This window comes from Muscardinus avellanarius (genome assembly GCF_963383645.1).
Source record: "Muscardinus avellanarius genome assembly, chromosome: 7".
Lineage (NCBI taxonomy): Eukaryota > Metazoa > Chordata > Mammalia > Rodentia > Gliridae > Muscardinus > Muscardinus avellanarius.
In genome coordinates this window covers 74,690,987-74,716,777 of record NC_137793.1, presented here as the reverse complement: position 1 = coordinate 74,716,777, position 25,791 = coordinate 74,690,987, and the positions used below count along the sequence as shown (strand labels likewise).

The following is a 25,791-nucleotide window of genomic DNA, read 5'->3' as shown; positions in this document are numbered from 1 at the left end:
AATAAACAAGTGGGATAACATCAAACTAAAAAGTTTCTTCTCATCAAAGGAAACTATCAATAACCTAAAGAGGAAGCCTACAGAATGGGAAAGGATCTTTACCAGCCGCCATTCTGATAGGGGGCTAATATCCAGAATATACAAAGAACTCAAAAGACTCTACACTAGCAAAACAAACAACCCAATCAAGAAATGGGCAAATGAACTAAATAGACACTTCACAAAAGAAGAGATACAAAGGGACAATAGATACATGAAAAGATGTTCTTCATCACTGGCCATCAGGGAGATGCAAATCAAAACTACACTGAGATTCCATCTAACCCCAGTCAGAGTGGCAAGCATAAAGAAATCAAATAACAAATGCTGGAGAGAATGCGGGGAAAGAGGAACTCTTTTACACTGTTGGTGGGAATGCAAACTAGTTCAGCCACTATGGAGATCTGTGTGGAGATTCCTAAGAAAGGTGGGAATAGATCCACCATATGATCCAGCTATACCACTCCTGGGTATCTTTCCAAAGGGGCTGAATTCAGAGAAATACAGCAACATATGCATACCTATGTTCATAGCAGCACAATTTGTAAGAGCCAAAATATGGAACCAACCCAGACCACCATCAACAGATGAATGGATAGCAAAACTGTGGGAAATACACACAATGGAATTCTATTCAGCCATAAAGAAGAACAAAAGTATATCATTTGCAAGAAGATGGAAAGCCCTGGAGAACATTATGTTAAGTGAGATCAGCCAAGCACAGAAGGAGAAGATACATATATTTCCTCTAATATGCCCAAACTAGGAAACACAAAGGATACCAGTGGGACTCCAGATAATGGAGGGGAAATACTAGAAAAAGTCAAATGTATAATTATTAATAATAATGAATATTATCAATAATATCCACATAGAAACACATTTTTCTTAACTTTTAGAAAAAGAGGATCAAGAAAATATGTATTATTTAGCAAAAAAAAATATAACTACCTAAGGAACAGGAATCAAAATATCAATGGAAGAGCAATGATTATAAAAAATGTCTTCAAATTTTTGGGTAAAAGTAGTTTTTAACCTTAAATTTATGTCTAGAAAAGCTATCAAAGCTATCAATCCAGTAGATGCACTGAATAATGATAATTTCATACATCAAGATCTCAAGAAATTTACTTTCCATTTACTTATATGCATTAAGATAGATTTATAAAAGGTGGAAACTTGAGGTCTAGAACCCAGGGAACCAACATTGGAAAGAAGTAGGAGAAATTTCTGAGTTGATACGCTACAGTGGTTCAGTCCAGACAGGAGCAGTAGAAGTCTCCATCAGAGGGGTCCTCAGAAAATGTAATGGAAGCAGTAGATTGAACTTCACCAAAATCACACTCCTTGATTCAGTGTGGAGAAATATTATCCTCATCCTAAGGATTTAGCTAGCCTTCTGCATCATCTTAATCATTCTTAATCATTCTTAATCATTCATTGCTACAAAGTGCTTACTGTCACCTTATAAGAATTATTTCACACCAAGCCAGGTGTGGTGGCACATGCTTGTAATCCCAGCATTTGGGAGCCTGAGACAGGAGGATCCAGGTTCACGGACAGCCTTAGCTATGTAGTGAGGCTCTTTGTAACTCAGTGAGACCCCTTTTCAAAATAAAGAATACAAAATAGGGCTGGGGGTGTCGCTTGGAGGTAGAATGCCCCTGGGTTTCATCTTCAGTATAAAAAAAGAAATATTTCATACTAAGCATGGTGGTGCACATTTGTATTCTCAAATGGAAGGTTGAGATGGGACGATCACAGGTTCGAAGCCAGCCTCAGCAACTCAGGCCCTCAGCAAGTTAGTGAGACCCTGTTTCCAAATAAAGAAGGCCCTTGAGTTTCATTCCTAGTATGGCTCTCTTATGGATGTGCACATGCACACACACACACACACATACACACATATACACAAATATACACACAGAGATTTTTTTGTGTATCCCAACATGTGGGATTAACACAAGGTCTGTGTAGTTGTTACACTTAACAAATGGACTTTGCATTGTCTGTGACTAAGATACTTTTAGCCACCTTGTAATGACAAATTACTGCACAAAATGGTAGAATGCTTGTATTTATTTTTATTTTTTTGAGGGTCTGGGGATGGTATCCAGGGGTATTCGACCTCTGAGCCACACCCCCTGCCCTATTTTTTATTCTTTATTTTGAAACCGGGTCTCACTGAGTTGCAGAGGGCCTCACTAAGTAGCTGAGGCTGTCCATAAACCATGATCCTCCGGTCTCAGCCTCCTGAATGCTGGGATTACAAGCATGTGCCACCACACTTGGGTGAATGCTTATTTTAAATGTTCATAATCCTTTCTTTAAATGATAGGCTTTCAGATCTCTGGTCTAATTTTATGCTCACAAACTCGACATGGCTCCATGGGAAACCTCGCAGCAAATGATTACTCACTTTTGTGGTTGACAGAAGCACTTGCTTACCTCGTACTGTCTAAAGGAATACCATCTAAACACAGCTAGTGAATTCACAGAATCTAAGGTTCCATCAAAGGAAAGCAGAGGATTATGGTCAGCAGGTAAGTGGGGAGAAGCAAGAATTCCCCTGCATCTTCATATACAGCCCTCAGGGCACCATGCAGAAGCCCTGGATGCCCCGTTCTGCGTCTTTCAGCACAGACTTTCAGTTGTGCACTCATCTGAAGAGCTGGGTAAAGCTTCTCTGAGAACAGCTAATCATTATTAATTCCTTTAGAATTCATTGCAATAACATCAATCATCGCGAACTCATTCGGTATTAATATGGATGTAATGTGAAAATGAATAATGCACACAGGAGTTTTTATATTCCTATTTTAGAAAAATAGTTATGAACAATGTATTTCTCTTCCCATTGTCAAATCAGCACCTCTGAGAGGGTTTCTATCAATTACCTTCATCATCATTCCAGTTGAAATCTTGTCAGAGCAAACATATTTCAAAGGATTATATCCAACTCCGTTACAGCATTTCTGGCTCTTTGGAATAAGTTCAGTCTCACAGCATTTTACTGGCACTGGGTCATTCTTTTTAACATGTGCTTTAGACTCTCCACTGGAAGCTGAACAGCATATGGTATCTGACATATTCACATAATCCTGTCCACAACAGAACATCCCTGCAACAATAAAATGTTATATATGAATATGAAATAAAAAAGAGAAGAAAACTGAGGCTGCTATAAAGTTTGGTATAAAAATGTCAGACTCAGGCAGTTTCAAAAATGGTGCAATACCTAAGGTAGCATTTTCTGACCAAGGTGATTTAAATGTGCAGTGAGGGTCCTTCTTACCAAGAGCACTAGACACTAATTAGGAAAAGAACACACAAGAGGAACTGTTTGGAAATCATTCAGCTGAGCCAGACTTCGCTTGTGCTCCATAAAGATGATCGAATTTTTTGTCATAAAAATTGCCTGCCCATTTTTTGATGATAACATCTTATTGAAGAAAGAAGATTGTTTAGGTTTTACGGACTCAGAAAAAGCTCTAGAAATTCACAAGGGAGCACGGGCCTCCCAGGAACTCTAGAATAAGAGTCCAGGCTATGTAGAGAGAGGGAGAGTGCTCCCTAGACATGAGGCCACTTTGTAGAAGCCTTGTAGGTTTTTGCTTCATTTTGTCTGGGGTAATACACAATCGCCTCTTGGGCATCCAGAAGCAATGATAACCATTTCTTCATGCCTTGTTTTAGACATTTAGAAACAGCCAAGTGTGTTCACTGATCAGGTGCACCAAATAGCCACCGTGGTTTCCAGCTTCACTCTCTTCCAGATCTCTCAGTAGATATAGGTGAAAGATTAGGGGAATCCACAGAAAAATCACTGAGGGAAGATCATTAATTCCCACATCTCCATGACAGACATGTGCTTGATATACCAGGAAACTCCTCTTCTACCAATGCAGTTTAACTCCCAGTGTTCACATCATTTATATTTTACCATAGACGAAATACAGCAGGAATTTAGATGTAAAAGCATAAACAAACAGTACTCTAGAGTCAGATTAAACTAGAAATTAAGGTGCCTCAAATCCACATCATAGTCCAATCATATTAGGATTTATATCTGGCTATATAGCAGCACAACATAATGAATGATTTATTTTTATTACAATTTTATTTTTTTATTATTAGTCCCAAGTGATAACACAAAGAGCCTTAAATGTGAAGTGCCCTGAAGTCCTGAGTTGTTTAATATGACTCTGTACAAATACATACACTATGAATGACACTCCTAATAAGACCAAGGAGTTTAAAATGCTTTTCTTAGATCACTGACTTTTAGCATTTCTATCTAAGAACAGCATTACCTTAAGAAAGTAAGGCACTTATCTGTATATAGTTCTAAAGAAACTTATCATTCATCTTTCTACTTTAAAATTTGTATTTATGATTTTATTTATGATTAATAATATTTACTGATAATAAAGTTTTGACAGGCCATCTTTATCTAAATGTGATAAGCCTCCAATATATCTTGTTTTAAAATAAAATATTATATTAATCATTTTTATTGTTTTAATATTTCCAGGGAAGTTTTCTTTCTAATAAATTATGTACAATAGAGCTATGTTTATAGCCTGAGTCTTGATTATATTGGATAGAGATATATGTATATATATGTGCACAAATATATATATCTATACGTATATGTGTTTACACACAAATGTATAATAAAATAAAAATCCACAGCTTCAAGTTTTATGTTGTTTGGATATTTTTCTGCTGTCTTTTGATCAGACATTTAAATACAACCTTGGATTTTTGACTGTCATTTTTCTCTAACAATTTTCTTAAAGCTATTCATGTTTCTATTTTAAAGAGCAATCAAAATCTGAAAACTGGCCTTTTAGGGAGTAGAATACATTTTCCCCTTCTGCTCCCAAATTACTTCGTGGTTTCACCATGCTTTAAGTATGAAATCAAAATGCAGACATTGACCTAATTCAGAACTCCTAATCAGTCATCTGATCGCTGTGAGGGACTTTTGACAGGTCAACTAAAATTTTGATAATGAACTGTTTTTACACTTGAAAACAGAGAGAGAGAGAGAGAGAGAGAGAGAGAGAGAGAGAGAGAGAGAGAGAGAGTCTTTCTTTAACAAAGAGCTTCATCTTTGTTTTACTGAATTGAAAATTTCAGCCAAGATTTCACTCACATAACAAGAAGTGACTCCCTTTCTCGTTTCTTTGGTAAACCATTACTTCTTTAATTATTATCAACCTTGTTCCAGTGTGATAAATTGCTAATTACTTAATACCCTAATCAGCGTTCATTCTTTGCACAGATAAACTGTGACAGTACCATTAATTTAAATAGTAATTTCACTTAATGGCCAGAACGGCACACCAGATTTTTATGCAGCATTTTCTGAAGACTGCATCCATCACTGCGATATTCTGACATAAAGATGTCTGACGTGCACTAACTCACTTAGGGAGAGCAGATGTTGCTGAGCAGAGTTGGGTAGTAATTCCCATAGTGCATCACTTCAGCATGAATGAGCTGCAAATTTAGAGACAGACAATCTCTTGAAACTGCCTTGCAATAACTTTTGACCCCTACCTAATTTATCACATGGAGTGTTTAACTTTTGAACTTTGACACACAGAGTACAACTTTAAGTAGGTCCAAAGAAAAACAAAATAGGTCATGATAGGTGGACCATTCTTCAAAGACTTTTCATTAAATTTGTACAAAGATGGAGAGTTTCTCTGAACAAGACACGGATGATATTAAAGTGGCACAGGACACATAAAACGTATAGATGTTTATTTTTCAGATCAAACAACATATATTGTCTTCTAAAATGCACATCTAGCCAATGGATGGCTCCCATTGCATCAGATACAACAGAGAAAGAAGTGAAAGGTAGTGTTTTCTTCTTGAAATATCAATATTTTAAACATGTTCCAAGTACTTATTTAATGTTAAGAACTAAAAAATAATATAAACATACCTGCCTAATATATTTCTGAGCAATTTAATCTGAAAAAACTAGTATTCCAGTTTTCTAAAGAAAGACCAAAAATTATATACCATGCTTTTGAGGTAAAAATAGTATAGTAGTAAAAAGTAACCTGGAATATGACAAATCATGTGGAAGTCAGAATAATCATGGGCACCACATTTTTTAAAATATATTTTTATTGAGGGGTACCACATTTTAAGCCAAAAAATTTTATATTCTAATGCTAAAATTTTATATTTTAATGCCAAAAAGGTTTGCAATTAGTCACTTAGGAGAAATGTAAAAATTATTAGCAGAAATAAAAGAAGAGAAAGTCCTCACCAGTAGATGGCTCTATGGCTACCACCATGAAACTGAGGAAGAAGGGGCGAAGTAAGAAAGCTCCCCCCAAAATTGCAATGAGTTTTATAACATTTATATATTATACTTAAATCATTCACCTTTTTATATAAAAATCTTCCTGGAAAATGTTCTTTCAAGGCAACTTTTACACCATAAATTTCTGTGGCCATCCTTCCCTCTCTACCAATTTCCCAAATCCCATCTTAATGAAACATTCATATTACTCATGGTGGTAGTTTTTTCACTCTACTGAAGTCCAGGACATGGAAACTCAATGTTCTATTCTGAAAAAAATTCAATCTAGAGTTTCATATCAAAGATCGCATGGATAATTTTTATAATAGAAGTAAGAAAATATATTCAAAGGCAGAAAATTATCAGTTTAAAATGGCTAACAAAAAATCCTACCCTTTCTGAATGATAGAGGGGCCTTAATTTTACCTTTTAATACTAAGTGGAAATGTCAAGTCTAGACCCAGATTAATGACATCAACGAGAAAGCCATATAAGCAAACACTAAAGAAAAAATGAGTAATAAAGAGGTTTAAAATATATTCAAAGAAAATGGTTAAGAATACATATTCACTGAAATGACGAGCATGACTTTCATCCCGCGATACCTGTATAACACTCCTACACAACTCATCTGCCCAGAGAGAGCACTAAAAACATAAACGCTACCCCAGCACTTCTGTTCCCATAGCATCTGTTAATTCACTCCATTTATAAAATACATATTGACAAAGACAACTGAACTGGGACCAGGGAGATTTGATTTGGTGTGAGAAAGTCAATTCAATGTGATTTTGTTAAAGGGCTCCTGCAGGCAAATAAAAGAGTTTAAGTAATAAAGTACATAAAGAGATGTTTTATGAGCCAACCCGGTCTTATGGCAGGCACACAAAGCCATGCAGTGAGAGAGGCCAGGCATAATAGCAACAGCATAAGATCTAAACCCTCCTGTGGCAGGTACAGGATGTGTCTAGTTGGAGAAGAAAAAAGGCCAAATGGATACGCTGGAAGGTCGCTAAGGTCACAGTCATCAGACAACAGGATCAGCAACACCAGAGAAAGAAAAATAGACGTGCAGAACCTGCCTGCAAGGAGGTCAAGAGAATAAAAGGACTTTAACGCCCCTTTCTTTAAATTATTATTCACTCAGTCCACCATGATTACCAGAGTTGGTGGAATTGCAAAAAAATCTTAAGAAACTCTAGAGCTGATATTTATTCACAGGAGTTGAAGAACGCCACAAATTTTTTAAGGAATGTTGACTGGCGTGGATCACCACGTTGAGGTATAAAAGGAGTGATTTTGGCATATGGGTCTGTGGATGGGTTTCAAGGGTCTACAAATTGCAGGCCAATTGTGTGTGTGTGTGTGTGTGTGTGTGTGTGTGTGTGTGTGTATGTGTGTGTTTTCTTCATTCTTTTATTTGAAGGTAAGGTTTGTAGCTTTCAAAAAATTCTTAAGGAAAGAAGATTAGGAATCCTTTTTCTAGTGGTTAGTAGCCTCTACTCTGCTTTTTTAGAATAGGCCCATTTTACTTTATGGCAGTTAGTACTTTGAATTCTCTTTCTCCGTCACATTCATGCCACCACTCAAATGTAGTTATAGCCTTAGATCGCAGTAATCACAGTTCTTATAATCACATTGGCTCATTCTTTTTAGAGTATGTTCAAATTATTTGCCTGCTCCCCAAAGTAAAATATCTGATGCTTTTCCTAATATGCAGAAGCTAGGGAGAAAAAGGGTCATAGAAGGAACTCTAGATGAAGAAGGAAAAACCACAGATAAGCAAATAAGGCGCCTTAACTGAAGGAGATGGTAGGGGGAAGAGGGAAAGTCTCAATATACATGATGTATTCATAAACAGTTCAAATTCAATATCTAAGCTAAACATGAGAAGAGGGAAGGAGGAGAGAATGGGGCAATTAAAGAAGGGCTAAATAAGTGATGTGTGCATGTGTGCCTCTACCATCTTATACTCCACTAAGATGTATGACTGCTGCCGGGTGTGGTGGCGCACGCTTGTAATCCCCGCGCTTGGGAGTGGAGACAAGAGGATTGCGCAGGTTCCAAGCCAGCCGTGCTGGCATAAGAGACCCTGTTTCCAAATAGAAAAGTATAAAATAGGTCTGGGAGTGTAGCCCGGAGGTAGAAGGGCTTCCAGGAAGCCCAGTACCACCAAGAAAAAAAAAAAAAAATGTATGACTACAAGCTGTGCGTGGTGAGGCATGCTTATAATACCAGCATTTGGGAGGCTGAGACTGGAGGATCATGGTCCACAGACAGCCTCAGCTACTTAGCAAGGCCCTTCACAACTCAGTGAGAACCTGTTTCAAAAAAATAAAAAGAAGCCGGGCATAGTGGTACATGCTTGTAATCCCAGCATTCAGGAGGCTGAGACCGGAGGATCATGATTCGTGGACAGCCTCAGCTACTTACCGAGGCCCTCTGCAACTTAGTGAGACAGTATTTCACCATAAAGAATTAAAAAATAGGGCAGGGGTGTAGCTTGGAGGTCAAATGCCCCTGGGTTCCATCCCCAGACCCACAAAAAGTATATAATAAAATAAAAATAAAAAGACTAAAAAAATAGGGCTGGGGGTGTAGCTCGGAAGTACAATGCCTCTGGGTTCCATCCCCAGTAACACACACACACACACACACACACACACACACACACACACACACAATGTATGACTACATTGTGTCTTAGCTCCTTTATCTAAAAGAGGACAAAATATTCAAATGGTTTGACATAACACAGGATAAGTACCTTGATTTCCTAGTATACATTACTGTACCTTTAAGGAATGGTTCTCAAATTTTGCCCTCAGGACCTCTCTATAGTCTTACAACTTATTGAGGACACAAATAGCCTTTGTTTAATAGGTTATATCAGTGGATATAAACTAACACTCTTAATGTCTTAAAATTTAAGACTTTAAAAAAATTTTTTTATTGAACATAAATGGTATACATTTAAACTATACTTGATGCCCCCCCTGTTTGCTCTTCCTCCCTCCCTCCCACCAATGATTGTCCAGGATAACCATGCCATATTCATAATTTTACACATATTCAGAAGGAGAAGGTACATATGTTGCCTCTAATATGCCGAAACTAGGGAACGTAGAGAAAATTTAAGACATTTTGAAGTACTTATATTAATTCATTTAATAATAGCAATAGCGAACCTATGAAATATAAATATATTTACGAAAAATGTGTTTTACAAACTGAAAAGTCAGTGAGAAGGATGACATTGTTTTACATTTTTGCAAGCCCACTTAATGTCTAGTTCAATAGAATGCAACTGAATTCTTATATTTGCCTCTGCATTTTATCTGTTGCAATATCACATTGTAATATCTGGAAATTTCCACTGTTCAATCATGAAGGAATGATAATTAAAAAGAAATAGACTAGTTTAGTGTTATTATGAAAACAGGCTCAATCTCACACACCACCTGAAAGAGGCTTGGAGACCCCTGGAGTCCCACTGCAAAACTTTAAGAGTCATCCCCAATATCTTTTCTTCTAACATTTTCAAGTATTTGGTGAGCAAAGGGCAGACTTTATAAATTCTTCTTTTATATGGTAATTTGTTCTATGTTTGTGAAATGGTGGTTATATTATATAGGGCCTGCTAATCAGATGTACATTGATTTAATTTTGAGTGGAGAGTGTTTCACGCTTGTCAAGGTATCAGAATACTTATAGGGGTCAGTCATAGACTCTATAGCCATTTTGATGGAAATGGAATACTTTCATAACCACAGTGGCAAGAGAGCCATGAGCAAATCTCCCAGCCTCCCTTGCTCTGTGGTGCTAATACATAGCTGAGTTCTGGTCAATGGGATAGCATTGCTTTTTTAAACTTTTTTTCTAAGAATACTTGCTATTTAAAGACCCAGTGAACACAAGCTCCCATATATGTTATTCTAGGTTCCTTTTCTCTTCTGGCTACAGGAATGGACATAACTCCTACATGAACTTAGAAGCTACCTATTGAACTTATGATTCTACTTACTTAGATTTCAAAAATACCCACGATATAAGGACGTATATAAGCCTGACATGGTGGTGCACGCTTGTAATCCCAGCTCTTGGGAGGCTGAGACAGGAGGATCGCACAGGTTTGAAGCCAGCCTCAGCTACTGAGTGAGGCTCTCAGCAACTTAGTGAGACCCTGTTTCCAAATAAAATATAAAATAGGTCTGGGAGTATAGCCCAGAGGTAAAAAAAAAAAAGCCCCTGGGTTCCACCTCCAGTATCACAAACAAACAAACAAACAAACAAACAAACGGACATATATGACATTGAGAAAGTTAAAGGGGCATAACAAATTGTAGTTAAATGTTAAACTATATAACTATATTTGCCTTGAAGGAGGTTCATTCAAGTAAAAGACCCAGAAGGCCAAACTTCATTAAGTTTGGGGCAAATCCACCCTAACTGTAAGTGTTGGAGCTCCAGGCCCTTTTTGAGTATGACTTCATGACATCATAATAGCATGATGGAGATTAACTATGAATTCTCTGCTGCCTTTTCATAGCTTTTTTTCTTTCAAAAGGCATCAGAGAGTTATCTATAACATTTATTTAAATTGGTTATTACAGTATTGTTGGTAATATGTTCTAGTACACAGTATTTGTCTCTTCTATGTAAAGTTCTGATGAAAAATATTAAGAAGAACACTTCAATAGTAAAACCAACAAAGTTAAAAAAGCTGGTTCTGGGAAATATTTAATTTGGACTCAGTAGCTCTATTTATACGGCTTCAGTCAACTCCCATTAAAAAGCTGTTAAGACTTGAGAATGCCACTTTAGTTGTAATTTAGAAAGATATGAAACATGAAAAATTAAAGATACCTAATCCGTATACTTATAATGGTAACATTTAGAGAAAGAAAAATCAAATAGAAAAAAAATTAGTATAATTTGAAACAAAAGCTATAAAAGTAAAGTTGTAATTAGCTAAAACTATTCTAATATCAAAGACAAAACTATAACAAAATAAATTTCAGATCACACTCAAAGTAGGAAACTATTAAAAGAAAAATAATGGATTTAGAATTGAGGCTGTACATAGGCAATTTGATTATTGGATAATATAAATTATGAAAAAAAACTCATAAATACATTGAAAGCTGGGTGTGGTGGCGCATGCTTGTAAACCCAATACTTGGTAAGGCTTAGGATCAGAGGATGACAGGTTCATGGCCAGCCTCAGTTACTTAGTGAAGCCTTCTGCAACTTAATAAAACCTTGTTTCAAAATAAAGAATAACATAAATAAAACTGGAGGTGTAGCTCAGAGGTACAATGGCCCTGGATTCAATTCCTGCATAAGACACAACAAAAAACATTGTATACCTCTGTATTTTCAGATAGGATAGTGACATCTATAATATAACTTACAACTCAAATTCAGACATGGAAAGAATATCCATGAAATACAGGCTAGTAATGTCAACTTAACAAATACTGAAAACAAGTCACTGCAAACCATTTTTAGATCAGAAAATTTAAAAGGGCCTGAAATCCTAGAATATACTCAGTAGAGATTTCCTCAAGTTTGATAATAACCCTAAATGTGTATAAAATGTAATAATGACTAGAGATACTTTTCTAAATTTTATGTAATTCTAGGAAGCAATTATGATTGACCATGTGACAAGAGAGACTGAATTATCTTTCTGTTTTCCCTTAATTATAGTAAAAAGCTATGATTATATGAAGTGGTGATCAAGGGATGTGATATAAAGTTAGAGGAAAAACTGGTGGATCGGTATTAGGAATTATATAATACAAATGTTGATTTTTATAGCTAGTAGAATTTGCTAGGGGTTTTTTATTAGATTTGTAATTTTTGTAATTTATGTTGCCATTATATTATATTTTGTCTTTCTAATTTAATTTTCTTTTCATAAAAAGTTTACTAAATGAATAAGTTTCATACTTCCAAAATTTAGATTTAATTAGCTACATTGTCTTGAATAAGTTTTTAGAGTTTATACATCCGTGTTCTCATTTTTACATTTTATTAAGTATTATTACTTTTGCAGTGGCAATTAAACTCAGGGCTTCATGTTTCCTAGGCAAATGCTCTACCACTGAACTACACCCCCCCCCCCGCCCATTTTCTCATTTTAACAATGGGAATAATAACAGTGCCTTTGGTAAGATTGTTATAAAGATTAGTTTTGACATAAAGTATAAAACATAGGGGCAATACTTGTTACATATAGCAAGTATTCATTCAATGGTAATGTTTACTCTTGATATAAGTGTTGGTTTCATAGGTATAAAAGAATAAGGAAGTAAAAATTATACCAATTTTGACAAATTGGTATAATACAAATTTGATAAGAAAATATTCTTTTGATCCAGAAACAATACATTCATGTGGAGGGTTTTTTTTGTTTTGTTTTGTTTTGCTTGTTGATATAATACTTTCCTAAGAAAAAAAATTTGATGGGACTTTATAAAATTCATCAATATATGTAAAAATTGGTAGGTCACAATTTATTTGCCTTACAATATGCTACTGATTGTTGCATTAAGTATAACTTAATGTGAACTTTAATTACTTGTTTTATTTCTAGGGCAAATTTCTCACCTCTCTACCAACTATCCATGTACTGAAAGATTGACAGGGGCCTTTACCTGGGAGGCGATTGTACACCACACCCTCCTCTTCTCCTCCACAGCACACTAAATCTTTGCTCACAATCTGTCCACCGCAGCACTGCTGGCCATGGCCATCATGGAGCCTCCCAGCACAGCAAATCTGGTATCCTGAGGTGGAATATGGCATTCTGTCACAGCAGGCGTCACCGATGCCAATGGAAACCCGATTGTGCTGTTCATCTGGACAGCATACTTCACCTGTCAATTTAGGGCAATAACAATCATTGCATGAGTTAAAAAATATGCTTTGACTCACAACTATGTTTTATCACGATCATTTTGTAGAGGCCAGTTGATTGGCAGAATTACTACAATGAACAGCATCATATTGGAGTTAGTTAGACAAAATTTCAATACAATTTAAACTAAAATTTTTATGTTAAAATTTATAAACGTGTGTATCTGCTCACATATACACAGATCAATTTTGAAATAAAGGTATGTTGCCTGTTTCCTTTCCTCTAATAAATGAGCACATTAGGTCTAGTGACACATGCTACATGGCATTATAGTAAAAGATGTCTAAGAATATTTTTTTGTTTAGTGTAATTTTTTGAAAGTGGAGTAGATTCAGAAATTAACTGTGGGTAAATAATATCGCATATTACTAAAATTTATTTAGCCAAAGAAACCATTTTCAATGGGATTGTTAACTAAGTGAATGAAGGTAAAAACACAACGTTCAAGTCAATACATTCATACTCTGTTGGCATGGTGACATTGAAATTGGGATAAAATTAAGATAATATTTGGCTTTCTGTTTTAAGATCAAATGATCCAAATATTCTAGATATTAATTATCAGCTTCATTTACTTACTTTGTAAAGAAAAGGACTCCAAGAGAGACAGGACAACTCTAAAAGACAGACTCGAAAAGTTGCTACCCATACGGAGACCTTAGGAAAGACTAATAAAACTTGATGGGTCTGAAATCTAAACTTCATCCTTTCTTCATATCTCATGACTCAATTCTGATTGGCCTTCCTATTGGTCCCCTAAACTTGATTACCTCCTTCATCTTCTCTGTCTTTTGATCCTGCATCTTCAACGGTTCTTTTTTTCCTTTTGTCTGCTGACCCTTCTTAAACATATCTACCTAACTGGAAAACATTTCTTTATTACATTTTATAATCTTCATGAATATGATGACCTTCGTGGTAGGTTGTATAGCTTTAAACCAAATTTGTGTGACATGACTAATGAGTTGACATGCTTTCCTAAGCAAAGGCACAAATTTACTGAAGAATTGAGGACTGCCTTAGAAAGATTTTGTCCTAGACTTCCCACTTTCTTTAATTAGTTCATCTCCTTGTGATACCTGGATATTCTACAAGATGGTTAGTAGAAGCAAGATAAATTGCTTCCCAAAGTGATACAAAAATATAAGATAATATTTAACTATAGATAGATAATATAAAGAATATAAAAACAAGAGGTCTTTTCTGTCCAAATTAATTGCTCAAACACTAGGTGAAATGGAGTAATTACTTGTAACATAAGCATTCCAAAAGCCGGGCGTGGTGGCACAAGCTTGTAATCCCCGCGCTTGGGAGCCTGAGAGAAGGGGGAACGCACAGGTTCGAAGCCAGCCTCAGCTGGCTTAAGAGACCCTGTTTCCAAATAAAATATAAAAAAAATAGGTCTAGCAGTATAGCCCGGAGGTAGAAGGCCCCTGGGTTTCATCCCCAGGACCACCAAAAAAAAAAAAAAAAAAAAAATTCCAAGACTGAAATCATGAAGAAATGGGAACTCTGAACAGACCTATAACAAGTAATAAGATTGAGGGAGTTTCTAAAAACTTCCCTACAAAGTAAAGCTCAGATCCCTATGGCTTCTCTGAAGAATTATACCAAACACTTAAAGAAAAAATACCACTAGTACTTCTCAAACTATTTTTAGAAAAACTGAAGAACAGAGATAATTTTTAACTCATCTATGAGGCATGCATTACCTTGATACTAAAACCAGACATAGAAACGACAAGAAAACAAAATTATAGATATAAATATCTCTTATTAATATTGATGCAAAAATCCTGAACAAAAAACTAGCAAACTGAATGTAATACTCCATTAAAAGATTATAAATGTCCAACTGGGGCATATTCCTAGAATAGAAAAGTGGGTCCACATATGAAAATCTATCAATGCCACAATAATAAAAGATGAAAGAAAAATTTGTAGTCATGATACAGAAAAAAACATTTTAAAAAAGGCAATCAATTCTATTAGAAAAAAAATAGGAATAGATTGAAACTACCTGATCATATAGGCATAAATGAAAAACTCTCAGCTAATATTTTACTCAATAGTGGAAGACTAAAAGGTTTTTTCTATAGGATTAGGAAGAAGGCAAAGATTCTTGCCTTTACCTCTTCTTTTCAGTATAAAATAACACTGGCTTAACATATAAATATAGCAATTAAACAAGGGAAAGAAATAAAAGACATCCAGACTGAAAAGCAAGAGGCACAACTACCTTGATTCTGAAACATAATCTTATATAAAAAAAAAACTTAAAGATTTTACACATACCCAAAAAAGTGCTAGAACTAATTCAGCAAAGTTTCAGGTCACAAAACTAGCACAGGAAAATAAGTTGTGTTTAATTTTTAAATATAATTTAATACTCTTAAAATATAAAATACTTAATAATGACTTTAATCAATAAGATTTGTACACTGAATACTACAAAATTTTGCCAAAAGAAAAAGAATGAACTAAATGAAAGAACAAGTCATGTTCATGGATTTTAGGACTTAATATTTTTAAGGTGTCAATACTACCCAAAATGATCTTCAGATTCAATGTAATCCCTACCAAAATCTTAATTATTCTTTCAGAAATAGAAAATACAATCCTAAAATTCATATGGAATCTCAGGGGAGAAATAGCTAAGACAACAACAAAACAACTTAAGCTGAGCATGGTGGCGCACGCTTATAATCCCAGTATTTGGGAGGCTGAGACAGGTGATCGCACAAGTTCAAAGCCAATCTCAGCTACTTAGTGAGGCTCTCAGTAACTTAGTGAGACCCCGTTCCTTGTTTCCAAATAAAATATGAATAGGTCTGAGAATGTAACCTGGGGGTAGAAAGCCCCTGGGTTCCATCCCCAGTACCACACACACATTAAACAAAAAAAAAAAACAAAACCACAAATGAGAAGTTTCATACTTCCTGATTTCAAACTTACTACAAGACTGTTACAATCAAAATAGTGTGATACTGGTACAAAGATGAGATACAAAGCAATGGAACAAAGAGCCTAGAAATAAACCTTGACATATATGTTCAAAAATTTCAATAAGCCGGGCATGGTGGTGCACGCTTGTAATCCCAGCATTTGGGAGGCTGAGACCAGAGGATTGCGGTTCGTAGAAAGCCTCAGCTACTTAGTGAGGCTCTTTGCAATTCAGTGAGAACTGGTTTCAAAATGGAGAATAAAAAATAGGGCAGGGGTGTAGCTCATAGGTCGAATGCCCCTGGGTTCTATCCCTAGACCTGCAAAAAAAAAAAAAAAAAAAAAAAAAAATTCAACAAGGGTTCCAAGACCATTCAATAAAAAAAAGGTTCATATTTTTGGAAAACAGTGTTGGAAAACCTATATATCCATGTGTAGAAGAGTAAAGCTGAACCTTTACCTTATACCCTATTTTACAAAAATTAACTCTAACTGGATGCAATGTCTAGATAGTACAACTAAAGCTTAAAATTCTTAGAAGACATAAAGGAAAGCTTCATGATAGTGTATTTGGCAATGATTTCCTAGATGTGACATCAAAGATGGGAAAGAAAAAAATAGATGAATTGAAACTTTATCAAAATTAAAACTTTAAGCTTCTGACTTCCACAATGTGGGAGCAGCATCCATCCTCCATGATGTGAGACTGACTCCCATCATCCATGATGTGCAGGTGACTTCTGTCCTCCATGATGTGAGAGTGACTTCCAACTTCCGTGCTGAGAAAGTTATTTCTGTTTTCCATGATGTAAAGCAACTTCTGGCTACCGTTATCTGAGGGCAACTTCTGTCCTCTATGATGTGGGAGTGACTTCCAGCCTTAATGATGTGTGAATGACTTCTGTCCTCCATGATGGGAAAGTGACTTCCATCTTTCTTGATGTGGAAGCAGCTTCAGGCCTCCATGAAGTAGGAGCCTCCAGACTCCATGGTAATGGAGCAATGTTCCTCTGTGCTCCTTGCTACTGCTACCACTGACATTTATGCTTTGGAGCTGGCCCTATGAACTGAAACTTCTGAAACTGGGAGACCCAATAAATCTTTCCTCCTCTAAAATATATAAATAAAAAAGTTTTAAAATTGAAAATGGTTGGGAATATAGTTTGAAGATGGAAGGCCCCTGAGTTCAAGTGCTAGTACAAATGAATGAATAAATAAATAAGAAACAAAGAGATCTGTAACACATAATAATTAGACGTGTGGGGTATAGTGTAATACTTCAGTACATGTATAAAATATGTAAGGATTATTCAGAGTGATTAAGATTTTCACCTTTTTATCATTATTCTTTGTTTAGGGAATTTGATCTACTCTTTTCTAGTTATTCATAATATATATGACAAGTTCTTATGCATGGATGGATGTTACACCACTGTGCTATAGAACACTGGAACTTGTTGCTTCTCTCTAGCTGTGTTTGGTACCCACTGTTCATCCACTCTCTCTTACCACCCCCATTCACAGGTTCTTCTAATCATTACTTTATTCTCATATCACTTTGCTTAGGCATACATATATGAGAGAGGATGCATGGTGTTTTTGAACCTGCAATCAGTCCTCATTAGTGGCAGCAGGAGATAAGACTTCTCTGGCAAGTTGGCTCTGTTATCCAAGGAAAATTTTCTTGATGGAAATCAGATGTGGGCATTTCGTAGCCAACATCCACAGCACCAACACACTGCTCCTGGAATGAATTTCTACAGGACCAAAATAGTATCTACCATACTATAGAGCATTTACATTATTATAATAGTACATTTCATAAAAGTGATTTAGAGAAGAGTTAAGAAGTTTATCTTGTGCATAACTCATGTATTTCCTTTGAAAAGTGAGGGTCTGTGAAAACATTTATTTACTAAGACACTGACTCTTGATAGCCTTAGTTTTAATAGTTTTTGGACCCTGGACTATAAGATCAAGATAAAAATAACAATTTTTTGAGGATTTGATATATTAAAAACCCTTTTATTTATTTATTTATTTTTCTTTTAACAATTTTTTATTGAACATAAATAGTATACATTTAAACTATATTTGGTGCCCTCTCCCCCCCCAACTTTCCCTTCCCCCCTCCCACCAATGGTTGTCCAGGTTAACCATGTCTTATTCATAATTTTACACATGTTCAGATGTAGACCCTCATTAATCAAGATCAGCCTTCCTCCTCTCCTATCTTTCCATTCAAACTTTGCTGGTATTTCCCCTCCATTATCTGGAGTCCCGCTGGTATCCTTTGTGTTTCCTAGTTTGGGCATATTAAAGGAAACATATGTACCTTCTCCTTCTGTGCTTGGCTGATCTCACTTAACATAATGTTCTCCAGGGCTTTCCATCTTCTTGCAAATGATATAATTTTGTTCTTCTTTATGGCTGAATAGAATTCCATTGTGTGTATTTCCCACAGTTTTGCTATCCATTCATCTGTTGATGGTGGTCTGGGTTGGTTCCATATTTTGGCTCTTACAAATTGTGCTGCTATGAACATAGGTATGCATATGTTGCTGTATTTCTCTGAATTCAGCCCCTTTGGAAAGATACCCAGGAGTGGTATAGCTGGATCATATGGTGGATCTATTCCCACCTTTCTTAGGAATCTCCACACAGATCTCCATAGTGGCTGAACTAGTTTGCATTCCCACCAACAGTGTAAAAGAGTTCCTCTTTCCCCACATCCTGGCTAGCATTTGTTGTTATTTGATTTCTTTATGCTTGCCACTCTGACTGGGGTTAGATGGAATCTCAGTGTAGTTTTGATTTGCATCTCCCTGATGGCCAGTGATGAAGAACATCTTTTCATGTATCTATTGGCCCTTTGTTTCTCTTCTTTTGTGAAGTGTCTATTTAGTTCATTTGCCCATTTCTTGATTGGGTTGTTTGTTTTGCTAGGGTAGAGTCTTTTGAGCTCTTTGTATATTCTGCCTTCCAATAGTCCCCATCTTTCAAAACTCCTGACCAGCTCTCAACATCACCATAGGGAAGACTTAGCTTCCTGCATATAAACATTTGGGAAACATACCAAACAATATCCAAATGATAGCAGGGATTAATATCCAGAATATATAAAGAACTCCTAAAACTCACCAACATAAAAAATAACCCTATTTTAAAAATGGGCAAAGGAGTTGGATAGACATAATCTAAAGAAGATTTACAGATGGCCAATAAGCACATGGATGGGTGTTCAGTGTTAGTAATCATTAGTGGAATGCAATTTGAACCACAAATGGGACGCTAATTTTTATTCTTTAGGATAGCTGTTATCAAAAACACAAAAAATAAGTCCTGGCAAGGGTATGAAGCAGAACTTTGTGTATACCTTTTGAATATACAAAACAGTAAAAAAAATATGGCAATTCCTCAAAATATTAAACATAGAAAAAACATATTATCCAGCAGTTCCATCCAAGATAATTAAAAAAAGGTATTTTAACAGATATTTGTACACTAATGTTGATTGTGATTTTATCCATAGTAGGCAAAAACTGGAAACAACAATTCAGTTGTCCCCTGATGGGTAAACAAAATGTGATATCTATATACAATGGAATATTGTTCAGACTTTAAAGGGAATGAAATTTTGGCCCGAGCTACAACATGAATAAACCTTGAAAATAATTATGCTAAGTGAAAGAACCCAGTCACAAACAAATATTGTATGCTTCCAACTCAATACGATCCTGTTTTCAATCCCTGAAGCAGCTTTTTAACTTAGATCAGTAGACCTGTGATCAGCACTGTTTCAAATTCTCTTGCACTTAGACTTACAGTATCTTTTCCCATTTAGTTGGGACAGTCATACCCTATGTTTACAGTAACATTTTCTTAATTCTCACAATTATTTACCATAACTCCAGTGTGGTAAGTAGGATATAAACTGCAAAAAATAACAACATTCCCAAACCCTGAGATGTATGAATATGTTATATCACTTGACAAGGAGGAATTCAAATACACTTGGAGTTAAGATTGATAATGTGTCCTTGATTGGCCATCGCCAGCATGAGAGAAGGAAGAGGACCATGAGCCAAAGGATGTGGAAGCCTCTAGAAAGTGAAAAAGACAAAAAAATAAATTCACTAATCTAAAAGGCAAGGCAGTGCTACTGACACTTTGACTTTAGCTCAGTGAGATCCATTTTTCTAAACTTCTGCCCTTGAGAAATAGGAGAGAATGAATGTGTGAGATTTTAAGCCATTAATTCTGAGGTAATTTAGTAACAACCAAAATGTCTCAGTAGGGATGGGAAATTAATACACTGATTGATCTTTGATTTTCTCTATAAGTTTCCACTCCATATAATATGCCAGTTATTTTTGTTATTTTCCACAAATTTTCTAAAAATGATTGGTTCCCTCTATTTTTCAACAGTAGTAATGCTAAAGTGACACAGAGTTTCAAAACATCTATTTGACAGAAGAAAGTACATTTTCTACGGCCTAGGGTCTTTGCAATAAGCTCATGAAAAATGATAAGTTTCTTTCTCCTTAAAGGTCAGAAGCTATTCATAACTTTCCCAGACCCAATTGCCAAGAGTCAATTTAGAAGATTCTTTTATCTCATAGAATTAGTGAAGACCCTTGGCTTCACAGCACCTCAGTGGCTCTTAGACACTGGAATCTTAGCTTTTGTGGACTGCCTACCTTTTTATATGATCTGATGACAGTGAACACACCTGTCTTCTCTCTGGCACAATTCATTGAAAACTATTTTTTATCAATTAAAGGAGACTTATTAACACCCTTTACTGTTTTACTGCTCAAATTACTACAAACCTCCCCTCTGTTTCCACATGAAAGATGGTAAGTTTGGGAATTCTAACTCAGCAGTTCAAAGGACATTAGAGACATTAGTCTCCCTCTAACATTACTGGTTTAAGTTACTTAATGAAGGTCAAGCAACTAAGAAGTGAAGCCAGGCAGTTTGGCACTAAAGCCCATGGCCACTGATTATTTGGCATCAAACCATCAAAACACTATACAGAAATGTTTTCTTTTATTAAAATGTGATCATATAAAATATGATCTAAAATAAGATGTTTAGTGTTAAAATAGATGTTTAATTGTTTTTATAATGACCTTAACTGTAATTTTAGTAGAGATACATTTGCTTTTTTGTTGTTTTACAAACATGCCCCAAACATATTCAGTTATACATACAAAGTCAGAATATTACTCTATAATCCAAGATTTCCAAGAGTTCTATGTAATATTTAATCATCAATATTCTAATCTTGCCTAGCTGAATGATTGCCATGTCCCTATATCTTAATTTTCCTGCATATAAAATGGAAATAGTATTCTAAGGCATAGACTTAAAATAATTATTTTATTTAAAAAATACTTGCCAGACCTGGGCATGGTGGTACACTCCTGTAATTCTACTTTTTGGGAGGCTGGGACAGACAGGAGATTCACAGGTTTGAGACCTGCCTCAGCAATTTGGCAAGGCCCTCAACAACTTAGTGAGATTCTGCTTCAAAGTAAACAGTAAGATGGAATTTGGGATATAGCTCAGAGGTAGAATGCTTTTGGTTTCAATCCCCAGTAAGCGCACACATGCACACACACACACACACACACACACACACACACACACACACACAAACACACAGTCAATTAGTACAACTGACCTTATTTGGGGTACACAGTTCAGAATTTTAACGCAGGAATGCAATCAGGATTCAGGAGTTTCATTACTCCTCAGAAACACCCCAATTTTCTACCTTTATAGTTGTACTTTTCACACCCATTTCTTCTGTTACAACCACCAATCTGTTATCTGTAACTTTAGCATGTCTTTGAGTGTGTCAGGTAAGTGGACTTTCACAATATGTAGCTTAAGACTGACTTTTTTCACTCAGCACAATCCCTTTTGGGCATTTGTTAGTTTTTAATGCTAGGCAGTATTCCTTTTTATCACAGTTTGGCCATTTATTTGCTTAGGGACATCTGAATAGCTTACAGTTTGGGGCAGTTATGAACAAGGCTGCTATACACATTCATGGGCAGGTTTTTGTGTAAGCAGTAATTCTCAGTTTTCCTTCAAGTTATGGAGTTCTAGAATTTAGGGGACAGTTGACTTCGTTCATTTTCTCTGAAAGAATCCTATAATGCGTACCTATAAGTCAAAAGAAAAATGTGCATGTTTTCATGATGAAGAAGGAATCAGTTTACTATAAACAAGTTATGGTATTTGTCATATTTCTATTTACTTTCTCTGAATAAAAGGATTCTCCTGTTTGGTCTGTAATTCTTAAAACTTCACAAAGAAGTTTTCACTTTACTGCCAAAGAAGATAGTGTCTCTCACTAGCAAACCTGAATAATATGTCACACCATCCAGGTGAGATGAAAATTTAAGAATACAAAGAGAGCACTGAATTTCTAGAGGAAAACCATCTTTGTTAAAATGTGCAACAAACTCCTGAGCAGGACAATGGAGCCTCATGAAGAGAAAGGAACAGAATGTAAGGACAGTAACCAGCCCATAAATTGCTTTGCATCTTTCCAAATTCCCTCTAAATTTGTATAAAAAGACCTAGCAGAAAGAGACTATTTGCTTTCTGAGGGTATGGGGCTAACTTTTGGTTGGACTCTCATGCCCTTCTGGCTTGATCACCCAGTCACTGCAAGGACCACTTAATTGACAGAGAATTTGATGTAAAATAAAATCTAAATATCAGAGGAAACATCCTAATAAGGTAACACAATCTTGCTCAATACTTCCTAGCCATGAGAGAAGTCTACCTCTGGATTCATATTTCACCTAATTATGTACCCTAGTGAAAACTCCCTGTGAAGCCCCAAAGTCCCATCTTCCTCTTATTTTGACTTCTTCTCTTACAGTACTCCCAACTCTTACTTTTTAATAAAGCTCCTCCTATCTTTGCTAAGGCCTGTTGTATCCTTAAATTCTCTTTTATGACATGGTCAAGAACATGGAAGTTTCCAGTAGAGGTCTTGCCATAGTTAGATATAGAAAGTCCCCTGAAGAGCTCATTTATTGGTGTTCAGAGTTGGTGTAATCGAGTCATGAGGGACATAATCTCACCAGTTGAGTAGATAAATCCACTATAATGGGTCCATTCAGATGGTGATCTAGGTTGGTGGAGCCTGACCAGGGAAGCTCGGCTCCAGGGGGTGTGGCCTTAGGGGTTGGGCTTGTGTCTTTGAATCTCCTTGCTTGCTTGCTCTCTTGCTTCCAGTCCCTGTGATGTGAGGAGCAGAGCCTGTTTGCTCTTCTCTCTGCTACTTTTTGCCAACATGTCCTGAGACAGACTGAACTCAGAATCTCCAAGAAATTGTTAGCAAATAAATCTTTTTTCTAAGTTATATAATCCAGTCTTTTGAGTTATAGCAGTTAGAATGTTCATGGAGACAGGTCTGTTTCTGGAAAGATCTCCTTAGATTCCCCCATACAGTGACAGGGACTTTATCAATTCATTAAACTTCACCTAGTACAATGGTGGGCTTTGAAGAAACACTGCATACAACTATTTTAGGGGAAAAATAGTTAAAGCCTATGTTGAGTACACCAAATATTAATTAATTGATTTAGATATTTTATCTATCTTTCTCTGAAACCTTCAGAATCTTATTTACTTTCTAACAAAAGAAAAAGAATCATAAAAAGGGATGTGGATTATATCACTGAGAAATAAGCTAATTTTTTTTTTCCTCAAAAGAGGGCTATTAGACATAAGATACAAGGATCAGTCACCTTTTCATTAACCTCTCAAAATGAATCTATTTCAGGCCAGGCATGAAAATATTTTCTCTCTAAAAGCTACCATGCAGTCTAACAGTTAATTGTTATTCTTATCTAAGAATGACCCACATTAACATTTAGTTGGGGTCATTAGCATATTTATGGGGCAATTGAGCATTCTTTTCTGTTTCTCTTTGCAATGGGGGTGCTATGTAGGAAAGTCCTGAGAAAAAAAGGGAAATATTATTAGGCAGTATTTCAGACTCATCTATAAATATCAAAATGCCTATGACCATCTTAGCCTTGAACTGGGAGACTACAGATTGGATTTTAATTATACAAAGATAAACAGTGGTTTTGGATCAATATGCTTTCTTTCTTTCTGTCTGTCTGTCTGTCTGTCTTTCTTTCTTTCTTTTTCTTTCTCTCTTTTTTTGCAGCACTGGGGACAGAACCCTTCTACCTTTGAACTATAACCCCAGCCCTATTTTTTATTCTTTATTTTGAAACATGGTCTCACTAAATTGTGGAGGGTCTAAGTAGCTGAGGCTAGTTGAGAACTGCAATCCTCCTGTCTCAACCTCCCAAGTACTGGGATTAGGAGAGTGCATCACCACACCTGATTTACATCTTTCTTGATGTAAACAGTCTTAAACTAATTAACAAAGACCATAGGCTGAGGATAGAGGCCATGAGTTTCTACTTTGAGGTACATTTAGATTAATGACTGTAGCAGAACACAGTTTTTGGTTATTCCATGAGATTGCTTTTTTTTTTTTTAACCTTGACACCATGATAGACATTCTAATACTGTGGAAATGAACCACTTAACATAAATGCTAGTAATGCCATGGCTCAAGTCTGTAATCTCAGTACTTGGAAGGCTGTGACAGAATCACAAGTTTGAGGTCAGAGTTCAGAGTTCAGTTTAGTGAGACTTTGTTTCAAATAAAAAAAAAAAAAAGTAGGGCTGGGGATATAGCTTGGAAGTATAGATAGAATGCTTCAAAAACAAAACAAAAAACACAACAACAACAACAAAAAAAAAAAAAAAAGAAAAAGAAAACAAATTCCAAATGTGGGACTTGCTCAATAGTTTGGTGGATATTAAAATGTTCTAGGTCAGAGCAAGTTTTATAAATATTTCATATATAGTTTGATATTATATATACACAGTTGAGATTTTAATACTTTGTTTTACAAATTAGTTTTTAAATAGTTCATATAGTATCAATGAAAGAACCATGGGCTCCCATGGATTATTTTAAGTTTTTTGGAAAAAATATTAAATTTTATTTTAAAATAGAACAAAAGTAGATTACATTCTTCATTATAAATATGAAACTTTTTGGGTTGAAAAAGTAGCGGGAAAACCTCTAGAGTTAAAAGCAGTCATATATATAACCCAGTATTTATTAATTTTAAGGGACAGATGATTGTTTTAGGGTTTGAAATTTATTGTAAAGCTGGGCGTGGTGGCGCACGCTTGTAATCCCCGCGCTTGGGAGGCAGAAACAGGAGGATCGCGCAGGTTCGAAGCCAGCCCCGCGTGCTGGCTTAGGAGACCCTGTTTCCAAATAAAAATGTAAAAATAGGTCTGGGAGTGTAGCCCGGAGGTAGAAGGGCTTCCAGGAACCCCAGTACCACCAAAAAAAAAAAAAAGAAATTTATTGTAAATAATAATATCAAAAACTTTGCTATATTGAACTTTAAAATGAAAAAAAATTAGTATTGATTTGTATGAAGAATTAGAGAAAATCCTCCAAGGCCTACTAGTCTAAAGAATG

General features: G+C 35.8%; 1 protein-coding gene across 2 annotated transcripts in view; it reads right to left on the bottom strand.

Moving 5' to 3' along the window:
* Positions 1-25,791, bottom strand: part of USH2A (usherin) — a gene marked incomplete at both ends in the record, with an annotated part of 871,783 nt that overhangs the window by 203,983 nt on the left and 642,009 nt on the right. For both annotated transcript variants that reach the window (XM_080698222.1, XM_080698223.1), the window contains 2 exons: positions 2,937-3,160; positions 13,033-13,254. In XM_080698222.1, coding sequence (XP_080554348.1) covers positions 2,937-3,160; positions 13,033-13,254 — 446 coding nt within the window. The remainder of the gene's footprint in view (positions 1-2,936; positions 3,161-13,032; positions 13,255-25,791) is intronic.